Source organism: Strigops habroptila, chromosome 7 (genome assembly GCF_004027225.2).
Source record: "Strigops habroptila isolate Jane chromosome 7, bStrHab1.2.pri, whole genome shotgun sequence".
Taxonomy (NCBI): domain Eukaryota; kingdom Metazoa; phylum Chordata; class Aves; order Psittaciformes; family Psittacidae; genus Strigops; species Strigops habroptila.
Window position 1 is genome coordinate 13299979 of NC_044283.2, and position 19231 is coordinate 13319209.

General features: G+C 38.4%; 1 protein-coding gene across 3 annotated transcripts in view; it reads right to left on the reverse strand.

The window, feature by feature from the left end:
- The window catches only part of STK32B (serine/threonine kinase 32B), a 159403-nt gene that overhangs the window by 41655 nt on the left and 98517 nt on the right, over positions 1-19231 (reverse strand). For all 3 annotated transcript variants that reach the window (XM_030492853.2, XM_030492852.2, XM_030492854.1), the window contains 2 exons: positions 10181-10218; positions 1098-1187 (listed from right to left, as the gene is read on the reverse strand). In XM_030492853.2, the coding sequence (XP_030348713.1) occupies positions 1098-1187; positions 10181-10218 (128 nt within the window). The remainder of the gene's footprint in view (positions 1-1097; positions 1188-10180; positions 10219-19231) is intronic.

The window sequence follows — 19231 nt, forward strand, 5'->3', positions numbered from 1 at the left end:
ACGGCTCTGACATAGTCTCACAGCTCATATTGATGCACCCTGCAGACATCTGTGTGCAGGTTGGTACAGAGCTCTTTGTGCTGTGAAAAATGTAAGTGTTAATTCCTATTTCTTCAGCACATGCATTTACTTCTCTGCTAATACGCAGAAGTAGTAACAGAGCGGCCTTCAGTTCCCTGAGTGGCATTTTCAGAACATGCTCATTTACCAATATTTTACCATGGGCGTTAGATGTGCTTAAAGCATATCTGCTAGAGAAAGTTCCTTGGAGATACACATATCTCTTAGTATGGTTTCCAGAACCCAAATATGTTTAGCTTTAAGCCAGTCCTCACATCAATGAGAATTCCATATAAAGACAGAAATAAACCAGCAGACACATAGGAAGCCACAAACAGGACAAATCACACCTATTCTTAGTCATGGAAACTAACCTAACTTTGATGGAAAAAATGACCCCCAGGAGATGCCTTCTGTCCTTCATCTCCAGGGGAATCTTGAATTATTAACTTAGCCAAGATGCTTAACTTTTAGACACATGAGGATGGTTAAACTGAATTTTACTCCCCCAGCCATAAATCTACCTATACATTTAAAATACATAATTAAAACTTATAAAATGCCCCTAAAAGCCATAGGGGAAGCACTTAAGAGGGTAGTTGCATAGAACTTTAATTTTAAACAGACATGCTTTTGAGGAACTCAGCATAGCAAAGTAATTAAGGATTTGCCTAGATACTTTTAAACTGGCATTACACGTTCTCTGCTAGATCACATCCACAGTGGTGCAAATATAGCCATATATTCCTGTCTCCAGATGTGGGGGGGCTGCAGGAAGTAACACAGTTGAAAATCTCTTGAATTTGCTTCACAAAACCAAACAGAACCTGACTAGAAGAAGCATAAAGACCAAGCTCCTGCCCCATCCCTCCATCTCCAGTGTTTTCCATTGTTAACACATAAATACTGTCAAAAAACCCCAAAAACCTGAGTACATTTATTTGTATGCTCTTACCATTTAAAATCATTTTAATATACCATTTGTCAACCTTAACGTATGACTTTTCTTATGCTTTTAAACAGTCTTGAAAACTTACCCATATAGGGTTTTGTGCCAGCCATAGAGGATGCTTTTTCTGAGCCTTTCACTATGGTTGCTATGTTAAAGTCAGTGATATGAACATGTCCTGCAATTACACAAAGTAAAAACCAAAGTTAAAATAGCACATCATAAAAGCTTTCCTTCCTTCATTTAACATTTAAGTGATAATGGAAAGAAATTAAATTGGAAAGACTCGTAACAGTTCATGGAAACTTACTATTAAGTATTTCTCATAATTAGAAAAATCATATTGGCAACGAAGTGATGGAACACTTTTCTTGTACAGTTGCATTCACCACCTGCTCACAGTGCTGAACCTTTTTTGCTAGGCACCCCTGAATCTTCTCCTGCCATGAGCATTAAGAACAATAACTGTCTTCTCAGAGCAGCAACATGCAAGGGAACAAAATTTCCTTATCCCCAGCTAGAATCCTCCCCTCACAATCTCAGGTATTTGTGACACCTGTCTCCTATCACATCCACATCGTGTTACCATCAGCCTGGCTTTTTCTGAGTCTCCTCAGGGCAAAAACAGAGCAGAGAAGGTAAAGAGTATTTTTATCATACCATGACTATAAAATTAGATCCATGGTAGCAGGAGAGCGTGTATGTTAACAGCGGCAGGTCCCAAATGATCACTCATTCGGCAGCAGGTTGCAAGATGAAGGATAAGTGACACAAGTCAGCCTCAGGACTTTCTGCCTGACCAGCCAGACAGCTGATTTAAACTGAACTAATCATGCTGGACGGCCCAAACCTGCTGTTATCACTTTTTTTCTGAGGTAGTTTAGGATGAGCTTAGGTTAAACTGAAGCAATAGTTGTTCATCCTGGCTTGCCATTGGCAGGTAAACTGAACATAAATCCAGCCTGAAAACTGCAGGCTTTTAATTTGGTAAGTCTGCTGTTAGGTTTTGTATCTCTGCTTAAGGACTGGTTTTATATAGTGGAGTGATACAGATATTACACTCTCTGTGAGTATATCTGGCAATGCCATTGTGGAGGACAGAGTACAGGGAAAATACTCCCTTCTCCCTAGCCCTGCAGTCAGATCAGGATTAATTCCTCATGTGTTGAACCAGAGTTCTGAGTGACAAGCACTTGTGATTTTTTTTGTGATCAAGATCTCAACCTCATTCAGTCCACAGAATGGTGCAGGCTTTGGGCATGATGCAGTTATTAAGCCAGGGAGGTTGTTATCATGCTTGCTGCCAAAGGTGAAAAAGAGTGTAACAAATGACTGATGCTGAACGTTACCGTGGTGCCTGACAGAGGAACAGCAGTCTCAGCAAAAGATTATGCTGCTCTGACAATCTAACCTAGATCATGCTCAAAGTCTGCAGGAAATGTATCTGCCAACCTCTAACAAGTCTGCAGCCATGCATATGTGAATCAAAATTCTCAGAGGTCCCTAATTTGTCCAGATCTGAGCTGGTTTTCAAGGGAAAAAGGAAGAAGGCACATCCCACTGTTAAAGCTCCTCCAAATAGGAGGCACAGTAGAAGACTTTGATTATATGGTTTGCATGCTTTCTGCACTTTTCTCAAAAAGACTGCTTACATTTTATTGTCAATTTCTTCCTAAGACACGCACACAGGAAGACATCTGCTCACAGCAGACAAAAACTGTGCAAAGAAGAAAGTGATCACTTTATAAGGAGAGGGAAGTGTTAGGCTGCCATAACAAGAATCACTGTCCACAGCCCAGCCTGCCACTGGATTTCAAAGGTGGCATTCCTCCTTCCTGGTGGCTGGAGTGTAGCATGTTTGCAGTTTATTTCTGCAGTAATAAAACACCATGGCAGAAGACTTCCTGAAAATGATAATTGAACCACATACAGCCACCTCATGACAGTAGTTTTAAGCAATTCTGTGTACACTGTAGAATGAAAAGCTGCAAGGATCTCAGCAGACTAATACTTTCTTCTTTCTTGACAGATAACTATGTTTTATAGAGATAAATATAAAGTCCTGTCATGTAAACGACAGCATTATAGGTGATGCTCCCTATTAGAATGCCAGCATGATAGCCTGTTGCAAAACATCTATCGCATAATATCCATTCAGACTGATCCAAATAGTTGATTTGCAATGAAAATTGCCTCTCCTGCAGTGCATTGTTTTCTTTCCCTGTTATTATGTTTCTTTTCATTTAACAAAACCAAAATAGCACACGTGAAATGTTGTATGCGCTGACTTATGGTTTTTGTTAAAAATGTCTTTCTGCAAGATAAGGAATGGATTGGGTTCTGCATAACTTCTCTGCATCCTGCTGACAATGATGTGCCACAGTGGGCAGCTCCTGTACATGTAGCGTGGCAGAGCAGAGCTGTGTCTGTACCACTGGAAAAACTCCACCTTTGTTCTTCCCCACCACAGGGCCTCCCACAGCCCATGGTCTGCCTGCAGGCAGCCTTTTCCCATTGCTCTAATCAGCTGTGGAGGGAAAGTAAGGTGTCCCCAAGGCAGGCAGATGGCTGTGCTGCCCCGGAGACTGTGCACAGCACTTGGTGGGAGCTGGGGGCTTGGATAGAGGCTGTGTCTGGGATCGAGTCAGAGCAGGGGATTCACCCCCTGTGCCTGGTGGCAGTGGAGGAGTGCTGGAGGGATGTCCAGGTAGAGCCTATGTATGCCACTGAATGGTTTCAATTCTTTTAAGCCTAGTGACTTGTTTTATTTGTTTGGGTTCTTTTAAGTTTTTCATTTCTGGTGTGAATATTTCAAGAGAGAGTTAGACCCCAATTCTCTGTAAGAGTCCTTCTAATCAGCCTCTAAGACATCTTTTACTACAACTGTTGCATATAGGAAAATAAAAGGTTGCAGTGACTATGCTGGGATACTAGCTACTGCATGCTGTTTCCAAAATTTCAGTTCATGGGACTATTTGCCATCTGAGCTTCACACCCACTACTTGATCTCCATTTCTGGATATTACTGTGATCAAAGAAATGTCAAAACCAAGTTTGTACCCTGGTGCAATATTGAACTAAGCAGTATGTCAGTGCCACTTGGGTTTAGCTTTTAAGAGCTGTGAAGCAGAGCAGTACACAACAGATTCAGCAATACCTAACTAGATTCAAGTCTCACAGGGAAACAGCTCATTGCTTAATCCCCATGGCTGTATGACCCCATCTGATAATAAGATGATGGTGGAGAGGAGGGAAAGGCAAATGACCACATTCCTCTGCCTCTCTGCAGAGTGATTTCCTCAAATCATCCCAGACTGCAGATTTCACATCCATCAACATGTACATTGCAAGTAGAAAGTATTTCAGTGGAAATTGCATTCCTTCAGTCAGCTTACAGTTAAGTGTTTAACAGATAAAATTTGTAAGTTATTACCTACAGCGCAGTGTATGACTTTGAGAAGCTTTATGCGTGCACTTCAGAATTACTAAGTGGCTTTTATGCCTCACTTTTTCACATGGCCTGAAATCTCAGTATCTGAGGTAAACAGCAAATGATCTTTGGATTATTATTTAATTTTTGAACAAATCATAATGATGCTTAAAACAAGTCCTGAACAGTGGCTAACTAAATGGTGTTAGTCAGACAGGCTGACTAACGTTGAGCAGAGGAAAATGTACATGACTTCAAACCTCATTGAATTTCTCAGAGTTTGAAACCAAAGGGGTGAATGTGAGGGCAGAGAGAAGAAACACCAGACTGGAGTTAATGCCACCAACTCAGCATGAATCAGAGATGATGGGAAATCTCAACATAGTAACATTTTGGAGCAAATTCAGATCTGAGTTACCCTCAAAAGGTCAAACCCGATGAACAATTTAAAAAGCCTCTCTCTGGGTTCATCTGTACTACATAGAAGAGCGTAAGCTTATATCTATGTGAACTTGACATGACTTTGGCAGTCTGCCTCTTATCATCAGGGAGATATTGTTAGAAATCTTATTGCATTGCTATAGATGGGTTCAGCAAGGCTGTGCATTTCAAAAGGGTAGGCTGTATAATGGCCATGTAGACATATATTCAAATATATTTTCAAAGTGTAGATCGCTTCAGGTGGATGAATTATGCTGAAAGCATTCATCTTGTTGATCAGTGTTGGAGGGTTAAATGAGATATAGTACCTGAAAATTGACTGTGGGTATGACAAGGACAGGCCCTGACGCAGGCACACCAGGTACATCTTCAGTGAAGACTTTGTCTTCCAGATATCACTATACAGTAATAATTTTGCCAGTTCTGTTTTTCAGAAGTTAGTCTTGAGGTTCAAAATATTTTTCTTGAGGTTCGAATGTTTTTTTCATCTTATTTTTGGTTTTAGGACCAAGATCGCTCATTAGCTCCACCTTTTAATTTTGCTGTTATTTTTCAAATGCGAGCTGAGATTCTCATGTAATCAAGGAAATAAAGTTTTAAGGAAAACTTTGATGATCATAAATCAATATAACCATATATAATAAGGCACATATGAATGCCAGCTTAAATCTGCGTTGCTCTCCAATTAGAGAAATGATTACAGAGTAAAATTATCACTACCAGATGCAAAAATTGAGTTTAATCCCCCCTCCTCAACCCTAATAAAATAGAATTAGTCCTGTTAAATCCAAGTGAAGTATTAGGTCTGTGATGTCAATATGGACAACCGCCAGGAAACAGTTCCAAGACTAGATGTAGGGGGCATTTGGTGCAATTAGAGGTGGCACCTTCAAAATGAACAAATAAGTAGTGAGTCTTAACATAATCTGTGTTTAAGCCCAGTAGTGTTGAGGATGCTAAAAGTTCCCTCCACTCAAGGAAACACCAGAGAAAACCACTGAAAAGACCACGGAAAAGACCACTGGAAGTTATTAAATGTGTGGAAACCATATCCAGCTCAGGAAATACTTCAGTCACAAAAGGCTGAAGGTTGGGTGAGTACACGGGGGAAGCACCACAAAAACTTGTCTCGTTTTATATCCTGCTCTGTCATACGCTTTTTGGAGACTCTTGGAGAGAAGAAATTCATCCAGATCGTTTTTGATCTAGTATGGTTGCTTTTCCGCTCTGAAACTGAAAGCTTGCATATCTGTAACACTATCTATTGCAAGAGAGAGTGGCGAAAGGACTGAGTCAGTGTATTATAACAAAAAGGCTGAGGCTCTTCAGCTGACAGGAGAGTGCTGAATGAGTTTTTAATATCATGAATATCATGGTTGTAAGCTATTACTCACCAAATCCTGCAATTCTAGAAGTAGAAGGTGTTTTTTTGAGAGAAGAATGTTTTGAAACGCATAAAACACTTTTCTTTCATGAAGGATGGTGCACTTCTACAGCATGTGCTCCAGGAGGTTGTAGAGGCCAGTATCAGCAGCAGTTCAAATAGGCAGTAGACAAACTTGCTCATTAACAAAATCCATCCAGAGTTTAAAGGTAATATACAGGCATACTCTAATATCCTAATACAAAAGTTGTGTGTGATAGGAAGCATTGAAGCGTTTGGTAAGTGGCAAAGAGCACACTCCATGAATGGTATCTATCTCCTCTTGACACTGCTTGAGACAGAATACCAGTTGAGAGCTTGGGTCTGACCCAGAAGGCAGTTATTCCTCAGTAAACCAAGCAGGGACCTTGCTGGGTCTTATGAAATATTGTCCTGAAAAACTTGCCTGAGAGGAAATCGAACTCTTGCAAATTTCCTGTAAACGGAGTGTACTAATGATGTGATCACTCTGCACAATGCAAAACCTGGATGCCAAAGTGGAGCCTCAGAATTTCTACAGAATGACCAGAAATGCTAATATCAATGATGCTAACAAATAGCTATAACATTATCATCTCTTCATCAGGGACTGTAGAGATAGGACAAGAGGTAATGGGTTTAAACTAAAACAGGGGAACAATTCTATGATTCTGTGAAAAAAGGGAACATACTAATCTGTTTGCCATTACTTATTTTTCTCCATTCTAGGCATTCTGCATCTCCTTAGAAATCATGGATCATGGAAAGATTTAAAGACATCTTTAATTTCTTTGATATTCAGAAAAAAAATACAACATGGGTCAGACTTGCCAGCTTTCAGCTCTAAATGCTGTTATTTCAGTTATATTGTTCTAAACCACTAAAATGAAAGGAATAGTAGAGGAAGCAGAATACCATTATGAAGAGAGTTGTATAATATTTTTCCCTGTACAATGATAATAGCTTTCCTGAACCATCAAGTAGTCCCTTCAGCTACCACTGGAATAATTCTGTTTCAGATGCATGTTAGCAGAACAGACCACTACTATGAAATTTAGAGATTAGAATTAGTCATAAGGACTTTCTAGGAAAGCTGGGAGGGAATCATTACAAAAGAGCTTTAGGGACAGCATTCGTTTCCTTAGAGAGGTTTGATTCCAGTTCTGAGGGTGAACCCTGAAATCATCCCTTTCTCTCCTCAGAGAACACTCATCTATAAGATAAAGAATCTCTCCAGGAGACCAGGCAATCATCTTCTGGTAGGGACTGAACAGTATTTTAAGCAGCTAATTACCCCATTCTCATGTAGCATTATGCTTCTCATGGTTATCAATCCTTTATTTCCACTGATGCATGAGAACCTGTGCTCAGCAGTGTTGAGATGTGGCTTTGCTGAGAAGTATATGGGAAAATTCAGGCTTCCTCTGCCAGAATGATTTTGAATATGTATACATTTTAATATTCTTTATCTGTACATTAGATTTTCATGGCTTAAGAAAAAATTCCTGTTTTCACCACTTTTGCATTCTAAACCGTAGAGATAAACTGTAGTGAAACTACTAGTGTTAATGAGCAAAAGTATCTATGATCTATAATGCTGGTATATGTTATGAAAGTCAGTCTATTTAACTTCTTGAAGATGTAGGGCGATGTGAATAGCATAACGCTACACTTTGACTTCAGCCAAATAGGTTTCTTCAGTGAAGTCAAAGAAATCTAACTCACTAAGACAAACTCACAGTCCTAAATGTTGTGCATATCCAATTCCATAATACCATGTGTAAGCACAGCTTGTTTAATGAACTGTAAGAAAGACCTAGAGGTAAAGTCAAGCATACAGGAAACTGTTCTGCCATCTTAGAGGCTGTGGGCTAAAATAAAGTTCCTTCCTGTGCACCTGGTTAGACTCATATTAGGTGAATTTGTTATGCTTCCTCTACAGCGTATTTATGGTGCATATGGTGCAGCACGTTTTTCCATTAAGTGAAATCTGATGATTTACAATGTTGCAGCTTAATCAAAACTTTTATGGACTTCAAGGATAGCATTCATCTTGCAAAACGTACATCTATATGGTGGATATCTATATCTTTACTGAAAACTTTTAGGTATTAGTCACCAAAGCGAAATAGATACTGGCATGTAGTACAGACATCCAAAATAGATCAGGTGATCTAAACCATGTCTTTGTCTTTCAGTTATCTGTAAAGAAAGCCTGTGATGACAATCAGGGTACAGACACCTGTCCAACTGATGTCACTTCATTTAGTGAGTTGAGGTGCGTGGACGCTTATCCACATAACAGGTCTGTGAGCCAAGGATCCATGAACTGATTAATTCTGCTGATCAAGGTCTATCTGCAAGTCTGGAGAAGCATGGTTGTTTTACCATCTGTCTGCAGGTATGCTGTAAGGGAGTAGTATTCTGCTGCTTTGCAGAAAAGGGGCTATCCATCGCCAAATTTCCATGCTGTCTACAGATTATTTTATTGCTGAACAGTTTATAATCACAAAAAAACCCTTCATTTTGCAGCATATTACTCTGATGTAGCTTCTCCTCTGCAGTACTTGAGCCCCCATAGGAAAGCTCTAGCAATAGCCTAATTTTGTGAATTGACCTTGATGAGGGGCAAGGAGAGATAAGAGCAATCTTACTTCAAAGGCTGTCAATCAGAGATTTAACACACTCATAGTAATTTCATGTTGCCTTTGACATCTTTAATTCACCCAGGACTTAAAGACAAGAGATTTGTTTCATGCTTATTTGCTGATATCAGTGTCTAGGGTACATTAACCTTGATGGGCCTCAAACATTAAATTCCTGAAGCTCTAGATGGTTTAAAACTCAACATTATTTAGCTTTGTTGGCTTCCATATTGCCAGGGACAAACTCCAGCTGTTCGCAATGTTACCTCTTTAATCAACTTTAACTTGTATACACAGCAGCTCTGCAATGGGTTTTGAAAAATAATGCTAACGTTGGCATAATTTCAAGTTTATATTTTCTCAAAGATTAACTGCTTTTAATCAATTTCTGAAGGGAATAAAGCACAACAAGAGTTTCCTGCAGTAGCAAACATACATCTCCTTTTTCCATTTAGTCTTCCTCCTGTGCGTATTTCTGTTCTGACTGATACAAGGTTAATGCCTTTTTTACCTGTATTTTCTCATGTTCTTCCTATGAATAATTGCAAAAAGATGCATGAGGTTTTAGCAAAATACTTCATAGATAGCTTGTATGTGTAAAATCTAAGTTTAAAGAAATTAACTGCTTTTTTTTTATGCCACACTTTTTTTGTTTGAGATCATAGAATTAGTACTGAAAGTTCAAAGCTGATTATATTGTCTAGTCTTTTTTATGTTATTTAAGCCAGAACTACATGTAGAACAGAGCCATAAAACTCTTGAAGACTTAGAGGCAAATTTCCAAATTCCATATTTAAATTTAGGAAAGTAATTTCAGAGATCTACATGAGAAATAATTTGCTCTATGAAATTTCTTAACCATTCAAAAGTTCTAATGGAGAAAATAAGCGCTTGGTACTGTTCTACTGGTAGACCCCTAAAAAGGGATTATGGTGGTTCACAGTAATCCTGTTAATAAAATATTAACTTCTTTTTATCAGGTGTCCCTGGTGATCTCAATATATCAATACATACTAAATTATTTCTTCTTCACATCTTACAAATATCAGATCAGTTTGTTGGTTGTTATTTTTTTTTCTCAGTAGCAGGGGAAATTACAAAACCCACAAGGTGGACAGACAGACTTAACAGAGAAAGTCCAGATTTAGGTAGGAATCAACATCTAAGGCTGATGTACAAAGCATGTCACGAGCATGTCACTGAGATTTCAAGAATTAGAGATATCAGAGAGAAAGCAGTCAATATTCACTTACCATGCTCATCCAGTAGTATGTTGTCAGGTTTGATGTCCCTGTAAAATAAGGAAAGGAATACATTACTTTTCATACCCAAAGAAAACCTGCAATTTCAAAGTTTTGCCCATCTGGGTATGAGGACCAAGTCACTTAAATCATTACAAAACCGATGAACACCATATCACACACAAAGGCAAATGATTTTTATCTACATCTCTTTACTGCCCTGAGAAAACATGCACACAAAAGAGTCTTTCTAGGTTTCCATTTCATGTGGTTTTGTATTCAGATGGTTAGCATTGACGTGGATTTGGTTTTCAAGATTATGTGCTTTATTCTTTATAGCAGCAGGAACAATGAGATGGAAGATTTGCATCTAGGAGGTGCCTGATTGCCTTAGGGACTCCGCATTCGACAGACCCAAGAAATCATTTAATTGGAAACATCAGTGATCTACCCTTTCTGCCAGACCCCGCTAATCGGCCATGCTCACATGCATGATCACTCACACACTGTAGAGTCCTGCTAGCTATCTTACGCTAATTGGATAAGGCAAGCAGCTCTCCTTTTAGCCTCCGAACCCCCACTTGTCTGTCTGTAACGGCAGGTACGATGTTGAGGAAAGGAGCAGGGATAAGCAAAGACGGAGATTATGATGTGCTGTAGCATCAGCTCAGTTCTGTCATTCTTGGCACAAGGGAACAACATCACCCTAGAGAGCTGTACTTTCAGGATCATTTCCATTGACCTACATTCATGCTGCTGTCAGGAGGGATGGAGATGGCTTTTCCCAATCACTGTTGGTCATTCCCACCCTCTTTCTTGGTGCCGACCTGTTCTGGGGGAAACTCATCTCTTCCCTTTGCCAGCCTGGACTGGTCCCTGGTTTGGCTCACCCTATGGCTTGGTGACTGCAATGCGGTGGTGTTGGGTGGCCTTGTCTTTTCACTGCCAGCTTGCACTTCATACAGTTTTGAAGCCTTGTTCTTCATGCAGCACTGCCAGAGTGGGAGACTCATCAGTCCACCTTGAGCAAAATATTTGCTGCTTGGGCTGCATTTTCCATTTATCTCAAAAGACAAGGGACCATAAACTGTCAAAATAAGCTGTCGAATGAATCTGCACATGAACTCCAAACACTTCCACTGATGCAATTACTTTTAGCCAAAGTATAGTTTGATTATTCCAATTTAAACATTTCCTAGAAAATCCTTTCCTGACTGAAATACATACTAACCCATACTTAGATTTTCTAAAAGTTTTTTTTCCAATGCGCATGTAAATGGAATAGAGAAAACTGAAATGTTGCAAGAGGAAAAGTGTTACATCAGAATCACTTCTGAAGTAAATGTCATACAGGAATAAGATAGCAATAGCAATTATGATATGTATATTGCTTGCATGAAACAAGTTCACTTATCACTCCAACTCCACACCTTTATTAACAAAACAGGCAGCTTACATTTAATATTCTGAATTCCACGCTGTCTAGCCCGTCCTGACAATCATATGAAATTGTGAAGTACACTAAGATTATGTTTACAATTTGTGTAGCAGCAGCTGGGGAAACGTGGGACAAATAAGAAATTACTTTGAATCATTCCCTGCACATTTGGAAATAACATGGATGTGTCTGTGTAAAGAAAAGGATCTCTCTATGAATTACCATCTGGAATAGACGTTTAAATTTATACTGATATATCAGTGTGAATACTGTATTTTTTCTGCACAACTTACAGGCTATCTGTAATTGTCTGATTCAGCAGCAGTTCTAGTTATATGTGTAATAAAAGGAGAAATCTCTCCTACAGCCCACGTCACCCACAAACCTCCAAACTCTGACTTATCGTATCATTTACCATATCAAAACTTCATATCATATGAGTGAAGTTGTGAGTTACAGGTGAACTGTAGGATTAAATATCTTTGCTTATATTATAAAACTTCTCTTTGGTTGATTTATCATAGGAAATTCTATATGTTTTTATATATAATGTTACATCTAATCTCTCAATTAATTAGACAGTTTTAGAAGAGCTACTGTTCAGCTGGTATCAACAAACAGTCTCTGGTTTTTGATAACCATTTTCTGATGAGAGTTGGAATTGTGCTTTCATGCTGAATAATCTTTGTGGTTGATCCACATCTTGAAAATACAGCAATGACTTTCAATGGAAAGAAACATGCCATAGTTTAGTCTGTTGAATTTAATATCATAAAACTTCATAAAAATATTTTAAACTTTGTCTTCGCAAAGTTTAATGAGCACAGTCTGACCCTGTACTTCTCATGTGGGTGAAAAGACCAGGGGTCACACCCAAGCACATTAGGACCTTTGTGGCTTCCTAAAATCAGTGATACATTCAACATCACTCCAAACTGTTTTTCCCAGTTTAAGAAAATAAGAATTGGAATGGTACAACCATTAGTGTTTCAATGAGAATAATACTGATGAAAAGGAGAAATTCAGCCCTATGAGCTACTGTCATGTATATAACAATGCAGTGCCCAGGGATTGCTCTTTACAAGACTGTGCCTTTTCTTCAAGAAGATGAGTTTAAATAATTTGAATATCTGCTATGGAATTGCAACATTAAATAGACTATATATTTTTATTGCCACCTGAAAAGACAGCTGTGTGTATCATCAAATATATTCTTCATGCAGTTGCATCTGTAATGTTCAGAAAGTTGAGTAGTAAAATTAGATCTGTGCTTATCTTTCTATGACTAATTCAGGCAGTGGCTGATACTTGATACAGATTCACACAGACCATAAGGCCTTTCCTACCTAAGGAATCTTCCCCACTGTGGCTCTGCCAACTTCTCTCATTTTGCTCGGAAGCAGGACTATAGCTGGGGGCAGGTACAACAGTCCTTGCACAGAGCAGCTCAATCCCTCAGTCCTTGCGGCAACTTGATAGACTCATAACTGTGTCCCAGATCTCAAAATAGGCTATTTTAAATTGCTTTTACAGCAAGTAAAAGTCATGAGCTACCTTAAGCCATGAACAAGTTTCTTAAGTAAGATGTTGCTGTGTTGGGATCACATGCCTAGAGACGTGTGATGCATAGATTCACATGGCAGGTGAGAAAGCAAAGTGCAGGGTCACTGTGAAGAGCATGCTTTCCAGCAACACCCTGTTATGTGGTTGTCCCCAGTTTACAGTATGCCACTAAAAGCTCTCCTCTCCAGAGGCAGCTTGTTGAAAGACTCCAGAGAAACAAGGCCACTGCTCTGCCCTTGCACTGACCACTAGTTGTTAGGTGCAGGGCAGGGAGGGTTCAACACAGTCAAGGGGAAGACTTTGCAGGTCTAGGGGCATTGCAATTAAAGTTACTGGATATATTCAAAATACAGGGCTTCCAGCATCTGTTATACAAAAACCAGCTAGTTCCTTTAAATAAATACTGTAGTTAAAGTCATTTAAATGGTAAAAATACTGTTTATGTGGGAAGGTGGATTCAAAATATGAAACCTCTTTAAGTTCGGTAGTTTAAATTCAAGCATGTTAAGTAAGTAGTATTCTGTTTTGACTACACATCAATCCTTCAGAAAACATTTTTCCCCTTAGCAAGCATGTTCAAACAACAGGGTGTGAAATTCAGCACCTTAACTTCAGGGTTTTCCTGTTATGCGTATCCCTAGGTATGAGAAAGAATTGAAACACTCATTTCATAATACAGGTATCTTAAATCAGCTCATAAGAGAAACTGAAGGACTTTTGAAAGGAGCAAACTCACTCATAGTTTGGATTCAGAAGATCCCTGAGCTGCTCTCTAACCATTCACCAAGCAATGACCAGCAGAGCCATGGCAGTGTCCTTAACATTGATTTCATAAACTCTTCACAGTCTGAACCGATGCTACCCCAACTCTTTATACACAGAAAAATCAGAGCAACTTAAAAATGGGAGTAGAGAAACCTTCAAAGTCTTTGCTCTGTGACAAATTAGGCAAAACTAATAGAATAGCTGGGCCAAGAAACTCAGAGGTGCAGACAAATGAGAATAATTGGAAAAATCACAGTTTAATTGTCGCTTGTTGATATTGCCTGAGAAACCGTTTCTAGCGTTCTTCAATTGCCTTAGTTACAAACGTCAAACTAAAGCTGCACAGAGGATGAAAGTACAGTAAGAAGGTGCTGCATATAATTTCCAAGTAGGAAAGAACTGTTACTATTCTAATTGTATCTTTTATAATATCTAGGCTGAGTAAGCATTCAATATTTTAAGATATTCCCTCTGCATGAAAGAAAACCATGAGTGTGGCTGGACTCATGTTTACTGCATATGCCAGAATCCTCTGAATTGAATAATTATAAATAACTTAGGTTCAAGTATCTGTAGTTTTTTCCACCTATGTTTCTTTCAGGTGTTACTAAATGGGTTAGAAGCAGATTTCTAAATTAAGAAGCAGAGTTGTTCAGTCTTCATCCTTGGAGGTTTTTAAGACCTGAATGGATAAACCCCAAGCAAACAGGTCTGATCTGAAAGCTGACCCTGTTATGGACAGGACATTAGACTAGAGGCCTCTGGAGGTGCCTTCCAGCCTGATTTAGTCTGTGAGTCTATGAAAAATAATATACGAAAGTTCAGAGTCCATCATTCTTATTCCCCCTCCTTTTGGCTACAAGGAAGTTCATAAAAGACTAAAGAGACCTGGGAGAGGACCACATATGTAGAATTTAATGCCTTTGGTATAGTCCACTGCAGTTGAAAGCTAGTCAAAGCTTCCACATGTTAAATTCTGTCATGGAGCTTCAATGCTCAGTAGGAATAAATAGACTATCTTCAGCATGAAAGGTTCAAATAGAAATGCTCTGCTCTTCAGCACTGGAGAGGTCTAACACAGTATTTACTAGCTATGTAAAGTTGTAAAAGGATGAAGATTATTTCATCTGAAAAGGACTCAGAAATCTCAGTAAGAGTGAGCAAAACAAGGTGATTATATTGCCAGTGCCAGAGAAAATTGAGAATAGACACAAATTATATGTATACATCAGAAAAGGAGAATATTAATTACTCATCAGGATTCGTGACCATAAAATAACCTTCTAGAGGTCACACTTTTGTGTCCTTTATGTAGGTCAAGTAGTCTTAGAAAGAAGACTGAAAAACATGTGATGATGCCATTAGCTCTAAAACCTGAAATCCAGAACAATTTCCAAAAAAGTTTCATGTGGACTGCTTTGAATTAGCAACGAGAACATTGCAATTTTTGAACTCAATTGATATCAGTGGGACTTGAAACATCGATCTAGAAATGAAAGGTATGTAGTTGGTGAAGTTAACCATGAATTGCCCGGTTTTGTGAAGGAAAAAAAGTAGTAGCTGGTTCACTGACTACCACTTCACATCGATAACAAATAATTCTAAGTAGGTTACAGAAAAATGCTGAAAACAAAGGTGTTATGCTGTAATTGAAAACAAAGGTAGGCCCTTCTGATTACCTGATTTCACAGCATCTAAAAGAAAACCATCAAAAAATAAAAGATCTGGGGAAAGCTGAACAAAAAGTTCCCTGGGAGTAAAGAACAAATAGATTAGGTTTATTTAGTTAAAAGAAGAGATCTGCAAGATGCAATGTGGCAGGCGTATCAAATAATAAATAGTATCTAGATGGTCATTAGAACTATTCTATTTGCTTTTGGAAGATGAAAGCAAGGTTCATATTTCATAAAACTGAAATGAACTAAACAAACAGGGTTTTTATTTATACAACTGAGAATTAAGCTCAAGTTGATTACTACAAGACATAACTGCGCAAAAATGCTGCAGAGGCTTAAACAAAGATTTAGCCATTGACGTGAATAACAGAACTACCAGCTAGAGTTCCTCCAGCTAAGATTAGTCTAATTGATTTAGGAAAGCACTTCTACAGCAACTACAGATGCTGTCTTCCCTTCACCTTTTTGAAACACATTGTAATAATGCCAAACACAAGATCTATGCTTTCCCTTAAACCTGTGAGAATTGAAAAAATAACACTGCCCATCTGTTTTATTCTGCTTTCATATTTTGCAGCAAACATCCAAACACCACAGTGTTGGTTTCTGCCATGTTTAAATTTGTGATTTTTTTTGCTTTTGCCTGTATTTTCTCCTTATTTCATCCAAAGATTTCATGTGTTTCCAACACAGGAACAGCTGTTCTTTGCCAGTCCAAACAGCTTTTTAAACTATCAGAGGAAATATTCCAATAATAACAGCTCTGGATGGGTCTGAATTCACATGTGTAATAACCCCTAACCCTGTATTTGGTATCAGCAAAAATCCAAAGTACATTCTTTCAACTTTCTGTATGACAGATTTCACTCTTTGCCTTGCTGCTTCAGAGCAGGATTTAATGTATTATCACATTTCCCTTCTCTTGAGCTTCTAAAATCCCACAGTAACATCTATGAGCATTTCAACTGCTAGCAGTTTTACCAGCATGACTTATTAGGAGTATTTTCTCTTTTTAACAATGGCTGATTTTCTCTGAATGAGGACTGTTTAGTTTTCAACTCTCCATTAACCAAAGGCAACTTACAAAGAGAACTCAGCTGTGTACAAACTCATTAAATTAAGTCTTAGATTTTTAACAACAGCTCTTATATCCTTTTATTTGAATAGACAAAAGACATGTACTCACTTTCACTCAAAAGGCAGAATCTATCATATGAACAACAGGTGTAAGTTGAAACAAGCGAGGTTCAAACTGAATGTAAAGGAAAGCTTTCACCATAAGGGCAGAAAAGCAGTGGAATAGGCTGCCCAGAGGGGTTGTGTGGTCACCATCCCTGGAGTTTATCAAGACATGACTACATAAACCTGGGAAGACTGGTCTGATGTCATATCCAATCATGCTTTAAGCAGAAGGTTAGACTAGAGACCCCCTGAGGTCCCCTCCAACTTGATCCTTTATGTATAGACAAGTTCTGCAGGGAGAAAAGAGGGCTTCGTCTACCCTTCAGGTCAGGAGCAGCAACTGAGTAGCTTCCTATAAACCATATGTAGCACTACAGCCCATAAGGAACCTCCTCCAGGGGCAGTGGTAATGCCTAGAGCCTATTGAAATAAAACTCCATGAGTTACAAGATATGCTTGACTCTGTTTGTGGCGAGCCCATATTTACACACATATCACTAAAATTGATTGCCTTATGGTTAAGGTAGCCTATGCCTTTGCAGTATCCTATGGGGTTTTTTTTCTCAGAGATCATCTCAAAATATGCAACAGAGAAATCAAATTAGATGGATTTTGGACTCTCATAAGGGTCTTCACAATTGCGTTTGCCTTCTCTTTGTCAAAGTAGTCCAAACACTCATGACTGAAAGCGAGCATTGGTTGTATTCTTGGATACAGGGAATGCTATATGAAGACCAGGAGTCTGCACTGATGATTAGATGCAACTGTTAAAGTCTAGAAGACAGGTGCTGCCATTAAAAAAATCACAATAAAAAGCAACAACTTCTGGATAGCAACCTGAAATCAGGCAGGGATAATTTCAGTAACCTCAGTTTACTTGACTGTCTCAAATATTAAATTATTCTCAATTATTTCCTCATAACCTATTCATATACTCCAGAATATACCTGACCAGAGCCTTTTTTTTAATTAGAGTTTATTTAGGTTTAGTTGGTCACACCAAGTTTTCACATTAAATCACAAACATATACCTGCTACATAATAATAAAATAACATGGCATGAGTATCTGTGGACAATTTTTATTAAGATTAATATTAACTGCATAACAGTTCTTAACAGCCATAAAAATGGCAATGAGTTGGGAAATATAGACTTCAGCTATGGATTATTCAAGTTCACATGAGACATTACTATATCAGAGTACTGAAGTGAACCATATCATACATTATAAAGGAGTTTCCCCTAACTATGGAAAGGTGAGCAAATTCTGATTTTCACAGATAGGGAACCTTATTTCCTTCCTATATGATATTTAGATCCACAAATAATACACATGTCTATGGTGCGCATTTCATAAAGAAAGTGAGTGCACACACAGTGAGGTTTTCTCATGGCAAATTTATTGAAACTTTGGATGAAGGAAAAGTCAATATATACTGTACAGCCAAGAGATTAATTTGGTCAGAGGTGTTTGCTTCTATAGGGGCAGCACAGAAATGATGCATCCTCAAGAGTTGAGCTGTGCTGAGTACCTACTAAGAATGCTTGCTCTAGAAATTGCTTTAATGAAGTCTGATGCATCCTCTCTTCCTTTCATTGACACTTCATCACTCATTTATCTTTTTAGCTTTTTGTTCCTGAACAACATCCTTCCTAGTTTCAAGAAATGTTCAATGATATGAAAACAAAATCATAGTAAGAATCTCAGAGTTATTTACTGTTATGTCCTATCAGATGGCTGGGAATGAAAGACTTTTGGCTGCTCCAGATCCCTGATTGCCAGTTCACATACCCCTACTTAGATCTCACCAGTAATTGCTACCACTTACTGTCCTTTCATAAAAAGACTCCCAGAGCCTTATGTTCCTCCTCTGAATGCCATGCCATGACCCTGGGAATCATTGTAATTTTGAAATTTAGAGACTTCAGTAAAATTGGAAATTAGCTGAGAAAATGTAATGTTAGATTATGAGATACCAGTAAAGAAAAATACATCTTGTGGATGCTTGTTTGTACAAATATAGAGGCATTTTCTCAAGGCACCACATCTGACACCCAAGCCATCAGGATAATTAAATAAGCTTTCACACTTCATGGTGTCTGACTAAAACAGGAATGAGGAAACAATGTCTGTTACTAAAAGGCACTACTGGTGTGGACAGTAAATGCAGAAACAAGTTGAGATGACGAAAAACTAATGTGCTGGTCCTGATCTTTACATATTTACACTTGGGCTAATGAACTGACAACCAGAGACAAGTTACACAAGTAATTTATTGTTGCATGGCTTTAGCTGACCTGAGATATTTATAGGAATAAATACAAAGGTATGTAACTTTTTAGCTATTTCTCTCTTGAGAAAAAAGAAAATTACAGCACAGCTGAGATCTACTAATTCTGCTTGAAAGCAAAAAACCTGCTATTTTGCACCAGGATGT